This window comes from Solanum stenotomum, chromosome 5, assembly GCF_019186545.1.
Source record: "Solanum stenotomum isolate F172 chromosome 5, ASM1918654v1, whole genome shotgun sequence".
Lineage (NCBI taxonomy): Eukaryota > Viridiplantae > Streptophyta > Magnoliopsida > Solanales > Solanaceae > Solanum > Solanum stenotomum.
The window spans coordinates 25,460,191-25,485,271 of NC_064286.1; the positions used below are offsets into that span (position 1 = coordinate 25,460,191).

General features: G+C 35.1%; 1 protein-coding gene across 1 annotated transcript; it reads left to right on the forward strand.

Annotated features, from left to right (window-relative positions):
• Positions 1-21,798: 21,798 nt before the first annotated feature.
• LOC125863813 (uncharacterized) lies at positions 21,799-24,891 on the forward strand. Its single transcript, XM_049543808.1, has 5 exons — positions 21,799-21,990; positions 22,059-22,205; positions 23,082-24,125; positions 24,266-24,459; positions 24,549-24,891. Exons 1-5 carry the CDS (start codon positions 21,799-21,801, stop codon positions 24,889-24,891), a joined length of 1,920 nt encoding a protein of 639 aa, XP_049399765.1.
• Positions 24,892-25,081: the final 190 nt, after the last annotated feature.

The following is a 25,081-nucleotide window of genomic DNA, read 5'->3' on the forward strand; positions in this document are numbered from 1 at the left end:
CAAGTAATAGATTCATGGCATGTCATTATTCACACATAATCAATTCATTAGATTCAGTTTACATTTCCCTAATCATATACATACATGCATACAATGAAGCAATTAACCGACATATATCACACAAACAAGAGATCGAACCATTACCTACCACGAAACCAAGCTTGATTACTCCTAAGACACTTGATTCTTCCCTTTTCGAAGTCATTCAACTTGTTCATGGTCTATAAACAAGTAATTAATGCAAGGATCAATAAGCAAGGCCCAATTTTCCCGATTATATCAAAATATCAACCCAAGGCCAAACCCATGATCCTAATGTTCAACTAGGGATTTTTCCACCATTAACTTCAGGCCAAAACTCTCCCCCAACCATAATTTACAAGGATTCTAAGTTCTAAGAATCGAAATATGGATTTGGGGAGTAATTAACTTACCTTTAGTACGAGAAATCATGGGAATCTAATAAGAAACTGCCTTGGGTCATCCCTTAGCTCTTAAGAACGATGTTTTGCAGAAAATAATGATTTTTGGATTTTTCCCCGATTTAAGTCGAGACTGTTCGACCATAGCATGACCCATCCCGCCACAGCGGCCCCGCCCTGGAGGTAATAACCCCATAAGAGCGGCTTGCACGGAGACAGAAACTTGGAATTTGAGTTTCAAGCCCCCATTTCACAACACACATTCACCTGGACGTTCTAAAACTAACCTTTCATGCCAAGATCAGTTTCAGGAGTTTTACTCGCCCGAATTTGATTCCATAAAGCCGTACGAGCTCCTTAATGTCTTGGCTATCTACTAATCTGATCAAATTTATAATTAGATTCCCTATGCATTACCAAATTGGCCTAGACATCACCTGATTCAAATTTTATCCAAGTCTGGCCTAGGATAGAAATTTCCAAGTTACTACTCAGAGTTATTCTTGCCCACATTCCTTCCCCAGTGGCTTTTCTGCAACGACGGGAACAAGTCGTTACAATTAAATTAGTGATACATTTTTTTCGGGGTTCTATTACTGTTGAACTATAATGAAATTGCCAATTATATATTTTCTTTTTGCGAAAATTCTATTATTCCTCGATTATTTAAATTATAGTAGGTTAAATTGCACCATAAGTATAGTAAAATTATATGGAGAGCTTACTTTGTGGTATGTTGGATACAAAAAAATATGCACCAATGACAATGTAACGAAGAAGGAGGACTAGTCCTTTAATATAGTGAGATGTTCCATCCTGCAATATTAATTAATTGTAAGTACCGACTAAATCTGTATTCACATCATTTATGACAAAATTTGTATTCATGTCAAGAATACTATTTTAGGGGTAGAGAATTCTCAAATCGATTCAGTACCGAGAGTCACTCGAATACTATTCCATTACGATCCTTATTTATCCTTAAGTGTTATATGTTAAATATATATTGTGACCTAAAATTACCTGTAGAGTGAAAGCTGTGACAAATTATTGTCAAAGCAAGGGAGCTTGTCTCAAGAAGACTAAAATCAAAATCCATTCTCACACCAATAATCCATGATACAATCACACATAATGGAACCTGAATAATAGAAAAACAAAAGATTATCATAATCAGTTTTAAAAAATGAGAAATATTAAAATCTCTGATTAGAAAAATCACTTAATTTAAAATAAATGGAAATGAAGAAACTTATTACATTGTGGTAAAGAAAAAGTAAATTACTATCAATATATTTTAACATGTTGTAACTGCAGGTTATTGTCTTATTTATCATGTTCTAATTACAAAATAACTACTTCTTATTAACTCAGTATTTGATGTAACAATAATTCTTACTTATGGCCCAAGTTTACTTGTGGCCCAAGTTTATTTGTGACCCAAGTAATACAATAAATAATATTTAATGGATAATAGATCTCGTCCATACATTGGTTATTTGATAGACGTACCAGATTAAGTTTTAATCTCTATAAATTGGTCTTCTCTCCACCCATTAGGGTTACCACATATTCTCTACATTAATTTCATCGCTGACGGTTGTAGTAACGTAAGGCTAGGGCAAGGAGGTAGAAACCAATTTACGACTAATGCTTCCGCTTTTGTCTTGATGATGTCTTCTACATCATGTTTGTGCCCTAACGATCTCTATGTAAGATTCTTGTGTTCAACATCCTGATATTATGTATTAAAGTATTTAATCTTACATGTGGCATCCGAGCCTGGATTGTTTGAACGGATAATTTTCATATATAAAATAAATAAAATTATGAATTCATCTAACTTAGAACTTGATTTCATGTGTTCGAGAAAGGAACGTATCAGAGATTCTTTATAGGATCTACTGACTTATTTAAATAATGGAGTACCATTAATTATCAAATATGTATGAACCAAATATTTTCATAAGACTCGTGCTATAATTAAACTATGTTTGCATATTAATTATGAAAAATTATTTTCTATGTTAATGTAGTATGTCTGGCCGAGTTACGTACTTGTCTTCTCCTACATTGTGCCTATCATCAGTAAGGCGTTAAGTGCACCATTCTACTGAATAATTTCTTTCCAATTCTTTCTTCTTGTTTTGGATAATGTGTGCATGCAAATTAGCATACTCCACATAAATTTTTTGATTTCCCACTTTGTAAGTCTGCAGAATATGATCTCTGATGAGATACTGTGTAAAGATGTATGAATTTGTATATCATAGAATAATTTTTCCTATAATGTAATAATTATATTTTATTTAGATTGTGCAATAAATTAAAGTGGTCGTTATACTAAGCAATAAATAATATGTGTGTACTTAGTGCAAAATTAGTTTGTTAGTCACCAAAGTGATCAAAGTAGAGAAATTAACGTCTACACATATAATATTTATGATCACTTGATGCGTGTATTATTTTTCTATAGTTATAGTTTGTTAGTCACCAAAGTGGTCAAACTAAAATGTATAAAATTATTCACATGCACAAAAAATTGATGATATTATGTGTGCATTTGTATTCATACAACTTATTAGTCACCAAATTGGCCAAACTAGTATGGTTAAAAAAATATGCATTCATAAAATTGTCATTTATCTATGAAGGTTAATTAAATACCCATATTGAATAATCAATAGATAAATTGACTTTCCCTATTGCTAGAACTTAAGAATTTACCCAAAGGTGAATCTATCATTCTACGAATAGTGAAAATTATGAGGTAAATTAATATTTTAGTCAAACATATATTGTATATCCAAAAATGTCGTATATGTTTGATTAAAAATATTCAATTACCTATTAAAGATTAAAAAAAAAAAGAGGTTATTTAAATTATAATAATGTGTCGTAGTATAAAGGAGAATTACGATATATTTTTATCGCTTTATTGAATTCACATTATTTTCTGATTTGTGAGAATAAATATCTATTTTGCAGTTATTCCTCTTCATTCACATGCTCCATCTGTAACTGTTTTCAATGGATTGTACTTCTTTGAATGGCATGAACAAGTCCAGTTTCACTTAGGTGTAATGAATCTTGACTTGGCTCAGCTGAATGACAAACCTGAGCTATTACTGATTAGAGCAGTGAGGATGAGAAGTCTTTTCATAAATCATGAAAGCCCTAACAGATTAAGCCTTATGTTTATGTGAATGACTGTTGCTAACAACATTAAGAGTACTATTCCACAAATAAAAAGTGCTAGGGAATACCTGAAGTTTGTGGAAGAACGTTTTCATTCTGCTGATAAGTCTCTCGTTGGTACACTAATGGCTGAACTCATGACCATGAAATTTGATAGGTCGCATAGTATGCAAAATCATATCAACGAGATGACTAATATTGTATCAAGACTTAGGACTTTGGGGATGAAAGTGGATGACACCTTCTTGGTTCAGTTTATTCCGAACTCATTGTCTTTTGAGTATGGACCATTTCAAATTAACTATAACACTATTAATAATAAGTGGGATGTTAGTGAATTGTTCAGTATGCTTACTCTAGAAGATTCAAGACTTATGAAACACAGAGTTCATTCCATTAACCTTGTGGGTCAAGGCGCTTGTAAAGGACTTAAAGTGAAGGTCAACAAGTTTAAGAAGAAGAAAACACCTTCTAAAGTTCCACATGATGCTCATAAGGAACTCAAGGTTGGTGTGTGTCATTTTTGTAGAAAGGAAGGACACTATCAGAAAGATTACCTGAAACATAAAGCTTGGTTTGAAAAGAAACATACATTTAGAGTTTTTGTATGTTTCAAATAAAATATATTAGAAGTTCCTAATAATACTTGGTGGCTTGAGTTTGGTGCAACTACTCATGTATTCACTATGTTGAAGGAATTCACTACGATCCAAACTACAAATCCAAATAAGGATTTCTTGTTCATGGGAAATCACATGAAGGCTCAAATTGAAGGCATAGTGACTTATCGATTGATCTTGGAGACTGGACATCACCTTGATCTATTACAGATTCTTTATATTAGGAATTTGATTTCTCTTTCAAGACTTGATGTTTATAGATTTGATTTTAAGTTTGGACATGGATGTTTCAATTCATATAAGAATATTGTTTTATATGGTTCCAGTGTTCTTATTGATGGTTTATATAAATTGAAACTCGATAATAATTTTTCTGAATCCCTTCTTGCTATTCATCAACATGTTGGAATTAAACGTAGTTCATTAAATGAAAGTTCTTCTTATTTGAGACATAAACATTCAGGTCATGTATCCAAAGAATGATTTAAAAGATTAGTAAAGAATGAAATTCTTCCGAATTCAAATTTTGCTGATCTTGATATATGTTTGGATTGCATTAAAGGAAAGCAAACCAAACATACCAAGAAAGGTGTCACAAGGAGCACTCAACTTCTTGAAATTATACACACTGATATTTGCGGACCTTTTGATGTTCCATCTTTAGGTGGAGAAAAATATTTTATCACCTTTGTCGATGACTTTTCACGTTATGAATTTATCTATATGTTGAAAGAAAAATCTGAAGCAGCGGACGCTCTCAAAGTGTACGTTAATGAGGTTGAAAGACAATTAGATAGGAAACTGAAAATCATTAGGTTAGACAGAGGTGGGGAGTATTATGGAAAGTATAACGAATCAGGATAATGTCCAGGTCCATTTGAAAAATTCCTTGAAGAACATGGCATATATGCGTAGTATACTATGTCAGGAACACCTCAACAAAATGGTGTTACATAAGGGCGTAATCGAACACTTATGGATATGGTTAGGAGTATGATGAGTAATTCCTCATTACCCAAATCATTATGAATGTATGCTCTTAAAACCACTGTATATTTATTAAACAAGATTCCTAGTAAGGTAGTTCCAAAGACCCATTTTGAACTGTAGATTGAAAGGAAGCCTAATTTAAGACACCTGCATGTTTGGGGTTGTCAAGCGGAATCTAGAGTTTATAATCCACATAAAAAGAAATTAGATTCTTGAACGATAAGTGGTTACTTTATTGGTTATCCAGAGAAATCTAAAGGGTATAAGTTTTACTATTCAAATCATAATTCGAGAATTATTGAAACCGGTAATACAAAATTCATTGAGAATGGTGAAGTTAGTGGGAGTGTTGAATGACAAAGTGTGGAAATTAATGAGGTAATGGTAAATATTTCATTGTCCATGAATGTACCTACTTCCGCACCAATAACAAATGTTGTTCCTCTTGTTGAAGAACAATTTAACAATGTTGAACAACATTTGGGTGAAACACTTCAAGAAGGAGCTAACTTACAAGTATCTGACGCAAATGAACCACAAATAGTGCCATTAAGAAAATTTCAAACAGAAAGAAAATTGGTCATTTTATTATGTGATTTATTTGCAAGAGTCGGATTTTGACATTGAAATTAATAAAGATTCAGTTTCATTTTCACGTACCATAGAAAGCACTAAGTTTGATAAATGGATTGATGTCATGATTGAACAGTTAAAATCCATGGAATACAACAAAGTCTGGGATCTCATTCAATTACTAGAAAGTTCTAAAAGAATCGGGTGTAGATGGGTCTTCAAGACCAAACACGATTCAAATGGTAATATTAAACGATATAAAGCCAGAATTGTTGTCAAGGGATACACTAAAAAAAGAGACATTGATTATAAAGAGACTTTTTTACCGTTCTCAAAGAAAGACTCTTTAAGAATTGTCTTGACTTTGGTAGCTCATTATGATTTAGAGTTACATTAAATGGATGTGAAAACTGTCTTTCTTAATGGAGACCTAGAGGAGGATGTTTATTTGGACCAACCAGAGGATTTCAAAATTAAAGGAAAAGATCAAATGGTGTGTAAGCTAACGAATTCAATATATGGATTCAAACAAGCCTCATGACAATGGTATATAAAGTCTAATGATAGCATAACATCTTTTGGATTTAAAGAGATTACCGTTGATCGAGGTATATACCAAAAGATCAGTGGGAGCAAATTTATATTTTTAGTCCTGTATGTTGATGACATTTTACTTGCTGCTAATGATTCAGGCATATTGATTGAGATGAAAGATTTTCTCTCATGAACTTTGAAATGAAAGATATGAGTTAGGCATCCTATGTGGTAGGGATAGAAATATTCCATGATAGATCACAAGAATTATTGAGACTGCCTCAAAAAGGCTATATCGAAAGAGTTCTAGATAGATTTAACATGAACAATTGTTCAGGAGGAATAGTTCCTATTCAAAACGGAGACAAATTTAATCTCACGCAATGCCCAAAGAATGATGTAGACTCTTCTATTGTTGGAAGTTTGATGTATGTTCAAACTTGTACAAGATCGAACATTAGTTTTATGGCCCCGAATGCTAGGAAGATAAAGTAACCCTGAAATTGATCACTGGAAAGCTGCAAAGAAAGTATTGAGGTAACTGAAAGGAACGAAGGATTACATGCTCATGTATGGAAGATCCAATCACTTAGAAGTTATCAGATTCTCAGATTCAGATTTTGCTGGATGTGTTGACACTAGAAAGTCCACCTTTGGTTACTTGTTCCTATTAGCTGAAGGAGCAATATCGTGGAAGAGTGCTAAGCAATCTATCATTTCTACATCCATAATGGAAGCAAAATTTGTGGTATGTTATGAAGCCACAATTCATGCATTATGGTTGCGAAACTTTATTTCAGGACTTGGGGTTGTCGACACCATTACCAAACCCTCTAAAAATTTATTGTGATAATACTACAACAATATTCTTCTCCAAGAACGATGAGTACTCCAAAGTGCCAAACATATGGAATTAAAGTACTTTATTGAAGAAGTTCATAAACAAAGAGAGTTACTTGAGAATATTAGAACTGATCTCATGATTGCATATCCGTTGACAAAAGGCTTACAACAAAAGACATTTAAAGAACATGTTCAAATAATGGGTCTTGGTTGTACTTATGATTGATACTTTTATGATGATTTTACACTCTGAGCTCAATTATGTGTTTCTAATATACATTAATGAAATTCGTATTTCTCATAATGTTGTATACATTATTGTTTTGAGATATTACAAGATAAGTCTCTGTGAGACATTATTGTGGACCGTAATGTTATATGTTTTATAGCTTATGGACCTAGTATGATAAGTTGCTAATGTAGTAGTATATGGAAAGAAGTATGTAGCTTAAAATTTATGTACAACCTGTTATGTCATAATTTTACTATCTTTAGAAAAATCACTTTTTGAAATGTTCTAAGTATAAAACAATTTAAGAAAAATACTTAAAAAAGAGTCGTCACTTAATTTTTTAAAAGAAATTAAGAAAACTTAATTCAAAAGACTCTAATAGATTAAGTTTTTACAAATTTAGAGAAAAAGGGTACGAGCTTCTCATTTACGCTTCAAGAAAGTTTTTAAAACATTTGAAGTACCCACTAACACGTGGTTATCTTACGACTTGACTAAAAATATTTGATTACTTTTTAGTAAAATGATTTAACATCAAAAAATAATTTACATATTTGATTGAATTTGAAAAATTAGTCAAAACAAAGAATATTTTTTATTTTTTTTAAGAAAAAAGGATCTTAATTGAAATATTTGAAATAAATTACAAGTGATTAGAATTTTGACAAAACTAGAAATAATATTTTTAGAAATAATGATTTGAACCAATTGAGTTAATTAAAGAGAGAATCTTTTAAATTAAAAACAATTGAATTAATTAAAGAAATAATCTTTTAAATTAAAACCAATTAATTAAAGAAATAATCTTTTAAATTAAACCAATTAATTTAAGAAATGATATTTAAATTAATTAAATACAAGTGAAAGTTTTGATTAAAATGTTCAAGTATGTAAAAATACAAGAATTGATAAAATGAAATTTGTTAATTTACAAAACAGTACAAATAAATAGTTTATCTTTTGGGGAATTCAACTAAGTTAATTAATAATTCTAAAGTTGGAGTTAAATAAAATTAATCAAAACATAATCAAAACAATTAAAAGAGCAAAAGAGAGAATGAAATAGGGCCCCTTCTTGGGCCATATTCGATGCAATTTTTGTGCTTTAACCCGATTTCGTTTTTGTATATACCAGTTTATATTAGTGTATACAGTCGTATACAATCAACCTTTCAATTTCCACACACTCGGAATTTAGCTTCCAGCCCTGTATTTAGTCTCCGAGGACCTGTTCATCTGTATTTTGTCATGTATATCAGTGTATACTGAATGTATACAGTCTATCTGTGGACCTTCAGAGACTTGTAATTTGAACTTCCAGCCCATGTTTCTGCATTTCATTATGATAATCAGGTTGACTCAAACAATGAAAAGAAATTTGAGCCTCTATGGCTCAACTCGGGAATGCAAGGAAAAGCAAGTCCACCATGGACTCGGAAGAGGTTCATACAACAAACAAAAGAAACAAAATTAGCATGTGAACTAAGGAAACAGTTAAGACGTGATTTTAAATTATTAATAGGGCAAATTAGGTACTTAAAAATGAAGAGGCTACTGCCAATGCTATCCATGAAGTTAAAGAAAGAAAAAAAGAAACACAACTTCATGGTTTGTATCGAGGCAGCAAGATTACTCTTAGTTCAAATTAATTAGGAAAAAAGTCCAAGCTGCACATCATGATAAATAATTATTCACATGCTTATCCTAAATGAGAAGGTTATAATAGTATCACGTATCAGCAATATACAACACACTGATCTAAGTCGAAATGTGACTGTAATCATTAAAATTTATTATAGATTTATAAAATGATTTGAATTATCTTAAATTCATAAATATATTAGTCCAAATAAATACTATGGATTAATATAATTAGGATAATTAGTTAAGTCCAATAAATATGAATTCAATTTAATTGATTTGGGCTACAATAGATAAGTCCAGTTTCACCTAATCCTAGAGGCCCATTTTTTGGTGCCACGTGGCAAATGACGTGGCATTTCAAGTCAAACAAGAAGCCAATAGGATCATGACATGTGTCAAAGATGACAAGTCCGCTCCATAAAGCCCATATTACATGTCACTTAAATCTGATTGGCCGAAGGAAATCCTGCTCCAATCACAACTCCTCTATTCTAAAACTATAAATAGGGGTCCTCATAATTCAGAAAAGGGGCCAGAAAATTCTAAACAAGAAGCTAGAGAAAGTTCATGGTACAAAACACCATAAAATTCTCTATAAGTTACAAGTTTAAGAATTCAAGCATTCAAGTTCAAGAACGATCAAGATTAAGTCCATCGGATTCAAGAACAAGCTCGAAACTCTTGAATTCAAGTAAAAGCCAAGATCAAGATTAAGTTCAAAGTTCAAGTTAATCAAATATTCAAGAACAATCTTTAAAGCCCTTGAATCCAAGACCAAGTTAAAGTCAAATTCAAGATCAAGCTCAAGAGCCCTCGAATTTATATTTCAAAAGGAAATTCAAAGAAATCATAGAGATTGTAACACTCGCACTTTGAAATGATAAATACGATTATTTTGATATTTTTTCGTTCTTGATTACTATTTTCTCGACGTGAATTTTATTGTCTAAAAATTCTAGCACCCCCAGTGGGACAATCTCTACCTCTCATCTCAACTTTTCAAGCATAAAAAAATATCGAGATGACTTCCATGAAGAACAACTCTAAATCAACTGTCTCTAAGGTCACTAGCTCCAAATTCTCTGCTGAAGTTGAAGGAATTTTTAGTGTTACCTTTGGAAGCTTTGGAGTTGTTACGAGGAGCAAGGCTGCTACGCTAGGATAACAAACACTTCAAGTGTCGTCTGTGTCTACTCCAGTTTTTGGGTCTGCGACTACAAAAAGATCAAGTTCCTCCACAAATTCTTTAGAAGGAGGAATTAGTGTTGCTGAAAAGATCAAGAAGACCTTAGCTCTACTTGAGCAATTTGGATCCAAGAATTCTACCACAAGGGAGAACTATGATTCAACCAATGAATCATCTCCATATGCATCGCGTAATGTAAGTCCGCTGAAGATTAACTTACACGACAATCCATACTACTCTCCTACATCTCCAATGCTCATGCAAACAATGGTGATTGTTGCTTCCTCCCCTAAGGAACAACTCTCAAATCTAACGAAGTTGGTTAAAGGATTGACAAAACATGTACAACACTAAGAGTCCCGAAAGTTGATGGATAGGATGGATTTTAGATGGATAAGCGAGCCACACGCCTGGAAAGGATGTTGAAGATCAAAGGATCGAAGATCCTGCGAAGAAAGCACCGCTTGTTAATGAGATGCCAGTTTCTTCTAAATGAATGATCCCACTCGATCGCTTGAATGAGTTCATTGAAGGCACAATCAAAGATAAGTATGAAGTCTCCACAAAATCTTCCTATATGTATGACAAGTCATACACTGCAAGAATTGATAACTTCAAAATGTCTGCTGGTTATCAACCCCCCAAATTTCAACAATTTGAGGGTAAAGGAAATCCAAAACAACATGTTGCACACTTTGTGGAGACATGTAATAATACTAGAACCTATGGTGACCATCTTGTCAAACAATTTGTCTGCTCTCTAAATCGAAATGCATTTGCTTGGTACATAGATCTCTATCCCAATTCTATTAGTAGTTGGGAGCAACTAGAGCATGAGTTTCTCAATCGCTTCTATAGAACAAGGCGTACGGTGAGCATGGTAGAACTCACAAATAGTCACCAAAGGAACCGGTTATAAATTTCATAAATCGATGGAAGAACGCGAGCCTAAATTGTAATGATAGGCTTAGTGAAGCTTCTACAATCGAAATATGTATCCAAGGAATGCATTGGGAGCTTCTTTACATCTTGCAAGGAATAAAACCAAATTCCTTCGAAGATTTAGCTACTCGCACTCATGATATGAAGTTGAGCATGTCCTCTGCTGGAAAAGATATGACTTTTGTGCATGATACTCGCAAAGGAAGAGACAAGCAGGAACCCAAGAGATGGAGAAAATTTGTGCCCAGAAGTGTCAACAAAGAAACCAGGAATGTTAATGTGTCGCCCGCGAAGTTCACTACGAAGGAGGGTATGAAGCAAAATGTGAGAACGACTTTCCAAGCACGTACGTATCAAAAGTCAACACTAAGGGAGATGGAAGAAAAAGAGTATCCCTTCTTGGATTCTGACGTTTCTGAGATTTTTGATGAGTTACTCAAGTTAAAGCTCATTGAGTTGCCAGAAATGAAGCCACCTGATGAAGCTGAAAAAACTGATGACCCAAATTGTTGCAAGTATCACAGACTTGTGAGTTATCCTCTTGAAAAATGTTTTGTCTTCAAAGATAGAGTGATGCGATTGGTTAATGAAAAAAAAATTGTCCTTGATGATGAGAAGGCTAGTTCTAACCAAATCTCTATCACATTTGGCTCACTCGATCCGGTCCAAATGTATATATCTGAAAAACATGAAGAAGAGTTATTGGAGCAAGAAAAATCTCAAGATGATATAGATGGTGATGGAGACTAGATTCTTTTGACTAGGCGAAGATGCAATAAGTCAAGCTTACAAAAAGAATCATCCGAGCAACCAATTAAAAGGAAGATGGTGAGGAAATTGGAGAAGAAGAAATCAATCAAGCACCCAAAGAGGGTAAAGGTAGAAGTGCATCACTACCAGAAACCCCGACGTCGTGAGACTCTAAAGGAATTATTACCAAGTTCGTTCTGCTCAAAGTCTACTATAGAAAATGTCGAGGCATCTTGTTTCAATGATGATAAAGAAGAAATAATAAAAGTGTCTCATACTGACAAAAAAAAAAATACAACTAGTGAATTTGTCAGACCCCGTGGTTCTTTCGCATAATATGTGTATCATTGCATAAGTGTAAGAGGCTTATATGACTTGGTGTTTCATTTCAGGAGAATAAGGTTGCAAAGGGAAGGTAAAATTCAAAGAATTATACTAATGTTATGGGTCAAGGATGCCCTTAAACAAGTTCGAGTTAAAGAATGTCTCTTCTAACACCCCGCCCGTTCAAAAGGTTCAAGTTATCCAGTACCTTTGGGGTAAGATAAAGAGTGTCTTATATGCTAAGAAGGATGTTTTATAAGGTGATATAGTTGCCCAATGATCGTAAGTTAAGTTTTAAAGTCAAGCAAGTAGGGAAATAGAAGTTGACGAAAGTTAGAGTAAGTTTCTTTGATAAATTTTATGAAATTTGGGTTAAATGTCTCGGAGATTTTCTCCCAATCTATAAAGCTTTAGAAGAACCCCAATATACCAAATCGAAGGTCTACAAGTCTACTTTACAATGCACTAAACCATTTGTCCATACGACTTCAGAATTGAGACATATTCAGCTTTTAGTGAGACTCGACAAGCAGACAAATGAAGGTGGGTCCCTCACCCCTATGTCGGTTTAGCCTTATAAGATTTGGTTTCCCTTCGTTTTATCTCATTTTTTTCGACCAAATAAGAGGAAAACAGTCCTAAATCCTCTATAAAGGTTCCCTATCATCTAAGAAATGATCTACAAGATTTCAACATGGTTTCATCCTCAGAATGCACATATATTGTGTTACTTCTTTCCTCCTCGTTGGATGTGATTTGAAGGATTCTCCATGGTGAAGGAGTCTAATTATTAGGTGATGTTTCTGTTTTTTGGAGGTAATAATTCTCACCCTTCATTTTATTGAGTGATTCCAAGATATAGCTATGCTATATAAGCAAGAACACGATAGACGGCTGATAAATCGTATTTGGATAGTTATGTGATGTTGGGCTGTTTTTAAAGTATTTTCTAATGTTGTTGTTGCTAGAATTTTGGGAAATGATTTGTTTGTGTGTGGCTGTTGTTGATATGAGTCTGTAAGAGAAGAAGAGATGTATATATGGGTAATTAATTGTAAGATAAATAAGTGTAATGGTTGTTCTATTATTGCATTGAAATTTTCAAATGGTTTCTTCTTCGTTCAACGTCTTGGGTTTGAGGAGACTGTTTGTTATTGAGGAGACACGCTAAAAATACTATAAGCTCCATCAAGTTCAAGTTAAGGTTCTATCCTTTTAACCTCTTATTGCTTATGAAGAGAAAGACATAATTCCAAATGTAATTATTGGACGAACTCAAAAGATAGTGATCGGAAGCGGTGAGTCGAGTTATTATGGTTATATTTAACAATTATCGGATTGTATTACATATATTTCTTCTGGCTTTAATGGTTTGAAGACTCGTGGTTGGGATTTGTTTATGGTTATTTTGGTGTTGGAAAAGAGGGGTGTGGCGATACGTCATGTTTTTATTGTTGTGCATGCATACTCTATTTGGTTGTGGTTGACTATTAGGTAGGCCTCCATTTTTTAATAGTAGCTGCAAAAATGTACGTTTTGTCATTAATTTAGGATTGTAATTTGGAGAAGAAAATGTAATGAAGCATACAATTAAAAAGGGTCCGACGAGCTAATTAGTCTGCTATTAATCTCTAAATTGCTACTTTGACCCTGACGTGTTAATATTCTATCGGTAATGGTTGTGTGACATGATTTCATGTAAATTACATACTGTAAGGAAGGGGTACAATCCATATTGATACAGCAAGACCCAGAATTGAGGCATGTTAAGGCTAAGCACTATACTTCCTTTGTGCACGAATTTTGAAATCCTAAATCGTCAAATATTGTTTTAGTACTCTATTGCTAGAAAGACCTTTTGTGAAATGCATTGAGATTGCAACTAGCGTATTTTTGTGACTCCATTACGTTGTTATTCCACTAGTTCAGTTAGATAGGGTATTTGGCGTCTTTATGTTATTTTGTTGATTCTCCTGACAATAGGTCAATGTGTACAAATTCTTATTCTTCTTTAGGTGTTGTAACTTAAAAAAGATCATGGACGAACAATATGAATTTGAAATCAGTCTTCCTTTCTCGATAATATATATTTTTTGAAAAACTTTAAAATAGTACATCGATCTCCAAAACTCTTAAATATAAATTGTATGTTTAAACTTCTAAAGGAAGTGTTTTTCTAAAATACTTTCTTTTGTAAACTACTAAGGATCATATATAGATACTAGGTGAAGAACTTTAAACACTTTATGAACTTCCTCAGGTTTAAGTTACCTTTCTAAATTATAGTTAAGTGTTCCAGTCTAATCTACAACTATATAAGGTTACAAGTGATACGAAAGTGATTACGAGATCATGAGGACAAGAGTACCAACGGGCCAGGATTGGTAACATGATTCGGGTAACAGAAATGAATTACGAATCCATAAAATTACATGCTATGCATTCTACTTCCGAACTATAATTGGAAGGTATGAGGCCTATTGCCTATATTTATACGTATGAGACACACATGGCCACAAGTTGGTGAATATGATTCTGGTTCGCTACCGGGAGGCACCACCATTGCTAGCACTTTGTTGGGTATGTCATGCATTTCCAATCTATATATATGTATTCACGACATACGATTATGCGAGCATACAATGAATATTTAAATAGTAGGAGGCCAAATATCAGCCATGGAAATTATTTGAGTTTCTGTTTCAGGTGGTATCTTTATTACCCTTTTTATAGCAACTATTTATGATTCTATTTTCTGCCTTACATACTAGTATATTTTTATCCGTACTGACGTCCCATTGCCTGGGGACGCTGCATTTTTGTTTCGTGCGTGCAGGTCTAGTTAAGTGTTCTTATTGACCTCTCCACAAAGATTCAAGGTTCAACTGTGAGTTGATAAGCTCCACCTCTTCCTGGATCTTTCATAGGATGTTTACTTTTGTTGTACATATTGGTATAGTCGGGGTCTTGTTTAAACCAGTGCTTATGACACTCATATAGGCTATTGTGGACACAATATTCTGGGTTTTTTCAGCAGCTTCCAGTTTTAAGCCACATAGGGTTGGCATGTATAGATATGTGTGTATGTATTTGTGTATGTTCTTAATTGCATCTTCGTCGGCCAGTTATTACTTTATTTTTTTTTGGCTTGTCTACCTTTATGTATATGAGTTGTTATTCAGGTTATAACCCTAATAGAATAGGGTTACTATGTTAGATGTTATGTTGCCCGACCTTCCAGGCCCACAATTGAGTCAGTTGGTATGTTTCAGTGGCTAAGTCGATTGCATAAGGTATCGAGTGCCAATTACGCCCCCTAGTTCAGGGCATGACAAACTTGGTATCAGAGCAGGTCGTGTCCCAGGGAGTCCACAAGTCGTGTCTTTTTTATTCCTGTATATGGGTGTGTTGTGCACCACACTTATAATCAAGAGGCTATAAGGCATTTAGGATTGGTTACATTTCTTTCAATTTATAGATCATGCTATAGAGCTGAGTTATAAGTACGTATGAAATCTAAATCGTGCTTTATTTTTATTTTATGCTCAAGAGGATTTATCGAGGCTTTACAATAGAGATTGTTGGTCATCAGAAATTTGTAGATATGAGAGACCTAGAGATGCTCGACTTTGTTTATTTATATGGGCATGGATTGGTGGAAGCCTTGTTATACCAATGTCAACTACTGAGAGAAGACTGTTAGATTTTAGTTCCCATGCTTGATTGCGAGACTTCGAGTTTGATATAGAAGATTGTGTTTCTTGAAAGTATTGCCTAGGAAGCGTATCATGTGATTCATCAAGAATGGGAAGTCGAGTTAAGTCGAGTCTAGGGTATGTAAGGCCATATAAGATTATTTGGAGGATTGGAAGGATGACGTATGACCTTGATATGCCTTTAGAATTGATAGTTATCCATCTAGTGTTCCATGTATCTCTGTTGTAGAAGTGCAATGAAAATGCTCTAGGGATGCCCGTTGAGTATATTCGTGTCTCTAAGGACTTGTCGTATTCTGAGAACGTTAGTGGCTATGTTGGATTGGCAGGTTGGAAAGATTTGGTCTAAAGAAGTGGTTTCTGTGAAAGTGTTACGGCGGAATAACAACATTGAGGAAATAACTTGAGAAGCCGAGGAGGAAATAAGGAAGAAGTACCCCCAACTAGTGATGACTTAAGATGAGTTGCATTTCAATATTTGACAATTATTCCTGTACACAAACTTTATTGGATTTTAAATACCTCAAAAATGTAGTTTATATAGCTTGTCGCGAGCTACATCTACAAAGACTTGTAATTAGATTTTTCAAACTGGATTTAAGATTTGCAGACGTAACAAACATAGCCTTGCAAAGAGCACAGTAGCAGCAAAGAATACAACCAAGAGATTGTTCAAATCCATTATCGGATGAATGTTTTAATGAGGGGAGAATGTCATACCCCATGGTTCTTTCACATAATATGTGTATCATTGCATGAGTGTATGAGGCTTATATGACTTGGTGTATCATTTCAGGAGAATAAAGTTGCAAAGGGGAGGTAAAAATCAAAGAATTAAACTAACGTTATGGGTCAAGGATGCCCTTAAACAAGTTCGAGTTAAAGAATGTCTCTTCTAACACCCCGCCCGTTCAGAAGGTTCAAGTTATCCAGTACCTTTGGGGTAAGATAAAGAGTGTCTTATATTCTAAGAAGGATGTTTTATAAGGTGATATAGTTGCCCAATGATCATAAGTTAAGTTCTGAAGTCAAGCAAGTAGGCAAATAAAAGGTGACAAAAGTTAGAGTAAGTTTCTTTAATAAATTTTCTAAAATTTGGGTTAAATGTCTCGGAGATTTTCTCTCAATCTATATAGCTTTAGAAGAACCCCAATATACCAAATCTAAGGTCTACAAGTCTACTTTCCAACGCACTAAACCATTTGTCCATACGACTTCAAAATTGAGAGATATTTAGATTTTAGTGAGACTGGACAAGTAGGCACGTGAAGGTGGGTCCCTCGCCCCTATGTCGGTTTAGCCTTATAAGATTTGATTTCCCTTCATTTTATCTTTTTTTTTACCAAATAAGAGGAAAACAGTCCTAAATCCTGTCTAAAGGTTCCTTGTCATCCAAGCAATGATCTACAATATTTCAATGTGGTTTCACCCTCGGAATGTTCATAGAGATTGTGTTACTTCTTTCCTCCTCGTTGGATGTGATTTGAAAGATTTTTCATGGTGAAAGAGTCTCGTTTTTAGGTGATGTTGCTGCTGTTTGGAGGTAATAATTCTCACCCTTTAATTTATTGAGTGAATCCAAGTTATAGCTATGCTATATAAGCAAGAACACGATAGATGGCTGAAAAATCGTATTTGGATAGTTATGTGATGTTGGGCTGTTTTTGAAGTATTTTCTGATGTTGTTGTTGCTGGAATTTTGGGAAATGATTTGTTTGTGTGTGGTTGTTGTTGATATGAGTCTGGAAGATAAGAAGAGATGCATAGATGGGTAGCTAATTATAGTATAAATAAGTGTAACGGTTGTTGTATTATTGCATTGAAATTGTCAAATGGTTTCTTCTTTGTTAAACATCTTGTGTTTGAGGAGACTATTTGTTATTGAGGAGACACGCTAAAAATACTATAAGCTCCATCAAGCTTAAGTTAAGGTTCTGCCGTTTTAACCTCTTATTACTTATGAAGAGAAAGACATAATTCCAAATGTAATTATTGGATGAAATCGCAGGATAGTGATCGGAAGCGGTGAGTCGAGTCATTATGGTTAGATTGAACAATTATAGAACTGTATTACATATATTTTTTCTGGCAATACTCGTGGTTGGGATTTGGTTGTGGTTATTTTGGTGTTGGAAAAGAGGGGTGTGGTGATACGTCGAGTTTTTATTGTTGTGTAGGCATACTCTATTTGGTTGTTGTTGACTATTAGGTAGGCCTCCACTTGTTACTAGCTGCTGCAAAAATGTATGTTTTTCTTCATTAGTTTGGGATTGTAATTTTGAGAAGAAATTGTAATGAAACATACAATTAAAAAGGGTCCGACGAGCTAATTAGTCTGTTATTAATCTCTAAATTGCTACTTTGACCCTGACGTGTTAATATTCTATCGGTAATGGTTGTGTGACATGATTTCATGTAGATTATATACTGTAAGGAAGGGGTACAATCCATATTGATACAACAAGACCCATAATTGAGGTATGTTAAGGCTAAGTACTCTACTACCTTTGAGCACAAATTTTGGAATCCTAAATCGTCAAATATTGTTTTACTACTCTATTGCTAGAAAGACCTTTTGTGAAATGCATTGGGATTGCAGTTGGCGTATTTTTGTGACTCCATTATGTTGCTATTCCACTCATTCGGTTAGATAGGGTATTCGGCGTCTTTATGTCATTTTGTTGATTCTCTTGACTATAGGTCCATGTGTACAAATTCTTATTCTTCTTTAGGTGTAGTAACTTAAAAAAGATTAGGGATGAATAATATGAATTTGAAATCAGTCCTCCTTCCTCGCTAATTTATATTTTTGAAAAACTATAAAATAGTATGTCGATCTCCAAAACTCTTAAATATAAATCGTATGTTTAAACTACTAAAAGGACGTGTTTTTCTGAAATACTTTCTTTTACAAACTACTAAGGATCATATATAGATACTAAGTGAAGAACTTTAAATTCTTTATGAACATCCTCAGGTTTAAGTTACCTTTCTAAATTATAGTTAAGTGTTCCAGTTTAATCTACAAGTATATAAGGTTCTACGAGTCATTTACATGTGATACGAAAGTGATTTTGAGATCATGAGGACAAAAGTACCAACGAACCAAAATTGGCAACATGATTCGGGTAACACAACTGCAGTACTAATCCATGACATTACATGCTATGCATTCTACTTCCGAACTATAATCGGAAGGTATAGTGCCTATTGCCTATATTTATACGTATGAGACACACATGGACACAAGTTGGCGAATATGATGCCAGTTCGCTACCGAGAGGCACCACCATTTCTAGCATTTGGTTGGGTATGTCATACATTTCCATCTATATATATGTATTCACAACATACAATTATGCGAGCATACATTAAATATTTAAATAGTAGGCCTAATGTCAGCTAGGGAAATTATTTGAGTTTCTCTTTCAGGTGGTATCTTTATTACTCTTTTTATAGCAGCTATTTATGATTCTAATTTCCGCCTTACATACCAATATATTTTTATCCGTACTGACGTCCCATTGCCTGGGGACGCTGCATTTTCATTTCATGCGTTCAAGTCTAGTTAGGGATTCCTATTGACCCCTCCACTAATATCCGGGTTCAGTTGTGAGTTGTTAAGCTCCACATCTTCCTGGAGCTTTCATAGGATGTTTACTTTTGTTGTACAATTTGGGTATAGTCGGGGCCTTGTCTCAACCAGTGCTTTTGACACTCATAGAGGCTATTATGGACACAGTATTCTTGTTTTTTTTTCTGCTGCTTCCAGTTTCAAGCCACATAGGCTTGGCATGTATAGATATGTATGTATGTATGTGTGTATGTCCTTAATTGCGACCTCGTCGGCCAACTAGTACTTTATTTTTTTTTGGCTTGTATACCTTTGTCTATATGAATTGTTATTCAAGCTATGACCTTAATGGTCCAGGCTTAATATTTTAGATGTTATGCTGCCCGACCTTCCAGACCCACAGTTGAGTAAGTTGGTATGTTTTAGTGGCTAACTCGATTGCATATGGTATCGAGTGCCAGTTACGCGTCCCCTAGTTCAGGGCCTGACAAAATCCTCACCAAAAGTGTCTTCTAGTGACGAAGAAAAAGCAACAAAAGAAATCTCATCAATGATGTCCCCTTCATCTTCTGAAAAATCTATTCAACCTTCTTCCCAAGAAGCACATGCATATGATACAAAAATCACATTTATAGATAATGATCTTCTATTTTGTGAAACACTACACAACCGTCCTTCGTATATAGTGGGTCATGTGCTAAAGAAGAAGATAAATAGAATCTTAATAGATGAAGGATCTGGAGTCAACATTGTGCCTATCCATACATTAAAGGAACTTGGCATCCAGACTAAAGAACTTAGTGAAAGTCGTTTGTTGATACAAGGATTCAATCAAGGGGGACAAAGGTCCATAGGCTCTATTAAATTAGAGATCCACATGGAAGATTTGCGATCAAACGCATGGATGCATTGATCGATGCAAAGACTTCATACAATATATTACTTGGCAGGCCTTAGGTACATGAAAATAAAATTGTCTCATCTTCTTACTATCAATGTCTGAAGTATCTTGAAGGCAGGATGGAAAGGAAGATAGTTGTAGATGATAATTCTTTCACCGAAGTTGAGACGCACTTTGTCAATGCAAAATTCAATTTGAAGGGTTATGTTGTTAAGGGGACAAAATCTAATGATGTCAAATCAATCAAGTCCAATAAGATCACAAGCAAACGAATCGATGCAACTGTCAGAAAGGTAAAAGTTGACACTAAAGAACTTTGTCCCATTCTTAATGAATGGAATATCATGTCTTCGAAGAAAAAACTGACTTCTGGACTTCGCTATGTTCCAAAAGTAAAGAAAGAAGAAGGCCAAAAAAATACATTAAGAGGGCTAACTCTTCCTATCAGATGGATCGATACAATAAACTTGCCTTCAAAGCTGCAAGGAAAGTCAATCGCTCAAAATCAAGTGCGAGATGTGGCGCTCCCTACAAAATGCACAAGAGAAGTTTTGATCTCAATGCTTACAAGTTATTTGTGAAGTCTAGATACAACCCTAATGAGCCATCAGTGTTAAGGAAACTTCAATGATACAACTATGCAAGCACGTGAAGGCCTAGGCTATAGCCAACCACCACCAATTCATATTTCCATAAGAAGGGCAAACAATAACCATATAACTTTTGAATATGATGTCGCCACTCCCAACAAAAAGTCTTCTGTCTTTGATCGACTTGGAGAATCGGCTGTAAGAACTTCTGTGTTTGAGAGTTTAGGTCCATTGAAGAAGAAAAATAACAAGAATCTGAAAAGTTATCTAAAAGTTACAATGTCTGCTTCACCTTTGATTCGAAAGGATTTCAAAAGTTTGATTCCTTCTAGAATGAGGCGACGACTAGAACTTGTGGTTTCGTGTAAAGAGGAACTCAAGGCAAAGGCTCACAATGTGGTTGACACCAAGGAGCGCAAGGAAGATGAAGAAAATGTAGGCTCCTTATACCATGTTACAATCCAGAATGAGCACGATTCTTTGCCTCAAATGAAGATTGAAGACTTAAAAGATATTTTCTGGTGTTTTCATATATCTGTCAATGACAATGGTCCTCTAGAAGAGGAAAATGATGGAGATGCTCCACCAGAACTTGAAGGAGTAAAGACCACAATAGATCCTTTAAATGAAGTTAACCTTGGCACTGATGAAGACCTAAGGCCAACTTACTTGAGTGCCTTTCTATAATTTGATGAAGAAATTGCTTGTAAGAATATACTTAAAGAATATAAGGATGTCTTCGCTTGGAGTTATAAAGAAATGCCTGGATTGAATCCTAAAGTAGCGGTCCATCAGTTGACAGTCAAAAATGGTTTTTGTCCTGTTAAGCAAGCTCAAAGATGTTTTAGGCCAGACTTGGTTCCGTTGATAGAAAATGAAGTTAACAAACTCATTGAGGCAGACTTTATTCGTGAGGTCAAATATCCTACATGGAGTTCAAGTATTGTTCCTGTGAGGAAAAGTATGGTCAAATTCGAGTTTGTCTTGACTTTAGAGATCTCAATAATGTATGCCCTAAGGATGAGTTCCCTCTTCTCATTCTGGAGCTAATGATTGATGCCACTACTGGTTATGAGGCAATTCATTCATGGACAGTTCTTCTGGCTATAATCAAATCCGCATGGCACCAAAGGATGAAGAACTCACCGCATTTTGCACACCGAAGGGTATTTATTGTTACAAAGTGATGTCATTTAGTTTAAAGAATGTTGGTGCCACATATCAAAGGCCTATGAAAAATATATTTGATGACTTTCTCCATAAAAATGTTGAATGATATGTTGATGACTTGGTGGTAAAGCCAAGAAAGAGGGGCGATCATTTGAAAAACTTAAGAATGGTGTTTGAGTTGCTCCGAAGATATCAACTAAGGATGAATCCATTGAAATGTGACTTCGGAGTTACTTCTGGCAAGTTCCTTGGCTTTATTGTGAGACATAGAGGAATTAAAATTGATCAAGCCAAAGTTGATGTAATATCAAAGATGCCCGAGCCTCGAAATATGCATGAGTTAAAAAGTCTCCACGGAAAGCTAGCCTACTTGAGGAGGTTCATCTTAAATCTAGCGGGAAAATGCCAACCATTTGGTCATCTCATGAAGAGAGATGCTCCTATTAATTGGGACCAAACATGTAGAGATGCCTTTAAAAGTATCAAATCGTATCTAGCGAAACCTTTAGCTTTGGCAGCCCCTATGCCTGGAAAGCCATTGATACTCTACATTGCGGCACAAGAAAGGTCCGTAGGAGCCCTGTTAGCTTCAAGAGAATAGTGAAGGCAAAGAAAACTCTATTTATTACTTAAGTAAAGCGATGATGCCGAATGAGCTGAACTATTCGCTAATTGAAAAGTTGTGCTTGACACTTGTCTTCTCAATTCAAAATATGAAGCATTATTTTCAAGCTCATATTGTCTGCCTTATTTCTAGAGCAAATCCCATCAAGTTTGTTATGTCAAAACATGTCCTTAGTGACTGACTAGCAGGATGGTACCTCCGATTCCAACAATTTGAGATTGTGTAAATCTCTTAAAAAGTTGTGAAGGTACAAGCATTAGCATATTTCTTGGTAGACCATCCGATACTTGATGATTGGGAGTTAACTGATGATCTTCCTAATGAAGATGCGATGTCTATTGAAATTCAACCTCCTTGGAAAATGTACTTTGATAGGGCTGCACATCGTGGTGGAGCTGGCGCTGGCGTAGTGTTCATCACTTCACAAAAAGAACTTCTACCATTCTCCTTTACTTTGAAACAATGTTGCTCCAATAATGTCGATGAATACCAAGCGTTGATACTTGGACTTGAGATGGTCGTCGACATGAAGCAATTACACTTACAAGTCTTTGGTGACTTTCAGTTGGTGATCAACCACTTCTTGGGAAGTTACGAGGTGAAAAAGCCCAAATTGCACCCTTATCATGATTATGCTCAAAAGTTGATAGGATGGCTTGGAGATGTAGCTCTTCAATATGTGCGTAGAACGGAAAATAAGAAAGTTGATGCGTTGGCTGCCCTAGCTTCAATCCTAACCCTTCCCGATCAAAAGCAAGTGACTAATTGTCAAAATTGGATAGTACCACCGCCAAATGAGGAAGAATATATAGAAAATGATCTTGAGCATCTCGTCGCCATTTCTGAAGCCGCAAAGGAAGATTGGAGACAACCTATTATTGACTACACGTGTTATGGGATACTTCCAGAAAATCCAAGGAGAAGGACTGACATTCGTCGTCGTGCACTTCGCTTCCTTTACTACAAGGACACATTATACAGAAGATCATTTGAGGATGCACTATTACGATGTTTGGGAGAGGAAGAAGCAATTCAAGCTCTACAAGAATCACACTCAGGAGTATGTGGATCATATCAATCTGAACCGAAGCTTCACTTTCACATAAAGAGGATGGGGTACTATTGGCCAACCATGGTGAAGGATTGCTTAGATTATGCTCGGAGGTGCGATGCTTGTCAATTTCGTACATCAGCGGCCGAAGTATTGCACCCAACTATCGCATCTTGGCCATTTGATGCTTGGGGATTGGATGGTTGTGGGACCACTACCAAAATCTTCTGGTGGACACTTGTACATCTTGGATGCAATAGATTACTTCTCAAAATGGGCCGAAGTTGTCGCTCTTAAAGAAGTGAAGAAAGAGAATGTTGCAAATTTTATTCGAGTGAACATCATATATCTCTTTGGCATCCCTCGCTACATAATAACAGACAAGCAAGCCATTGGATAACAAGTTAATGAACAAGATTTGTGATCTCTTGGGCTTCAAGCAACGTAAATCTTTTATGTATCATGCTGCCGCCAATGGTCTTGCTGAAACATTCAATAAGACTCTATGCAACCTGCTCTACAAAGTTGTCTCCAAGTCCAAACGAGATTGGCATGACAGAATGGAAGAAGCTTTGTGGGCATGTAGGACAACATATTGCACACCAACTCAAGCAACACCATATTCACTTATTTTTGGCTTAAGCGTCAAATACCGTCCTTAAGACTTGCCATTCAAGAAGGGATCACTGAAGAAGAAAATGCTCGACTATGTCTTGTAGAGTTAGAAGCACTTGATGAAAAGAGGCTAGAAGATCAACAAAATCTTGAATGTTATCAAGTTCGTCTATCTCGTGCTTTTAACAAGAAGGTTCGCTTGAGGTGCTTCCAAGTTGGAGGCCAAGTTCTCACGGTAAGAAGACCCATCAATATTTCGCACAAGTCTGGAGGCGAATTTAACTCAAAGTGGGCTGGACCATATGTCGTACAAAAAGCATATTCAAATGGTGCTTACAAGCTTGTTGATGCTGATGGCGAAGGATCGGTCCTATTAATTCAAAATTCCTAAAGAGGTACTACCCTTGAAGTAAAATGATGCTCCTTAAGGTATGAGCCTAAATTGCATGTCACTCCTGGCCCATAAGAGTATAAAATGTGTATGGCACAACAACAAAAAAAATCACTCACTCCCTCAAAACTATGTTTTGACTCGATCCTTTTCATTGAGGTACGTAGGCACTTAGAACCATATTCTAAGT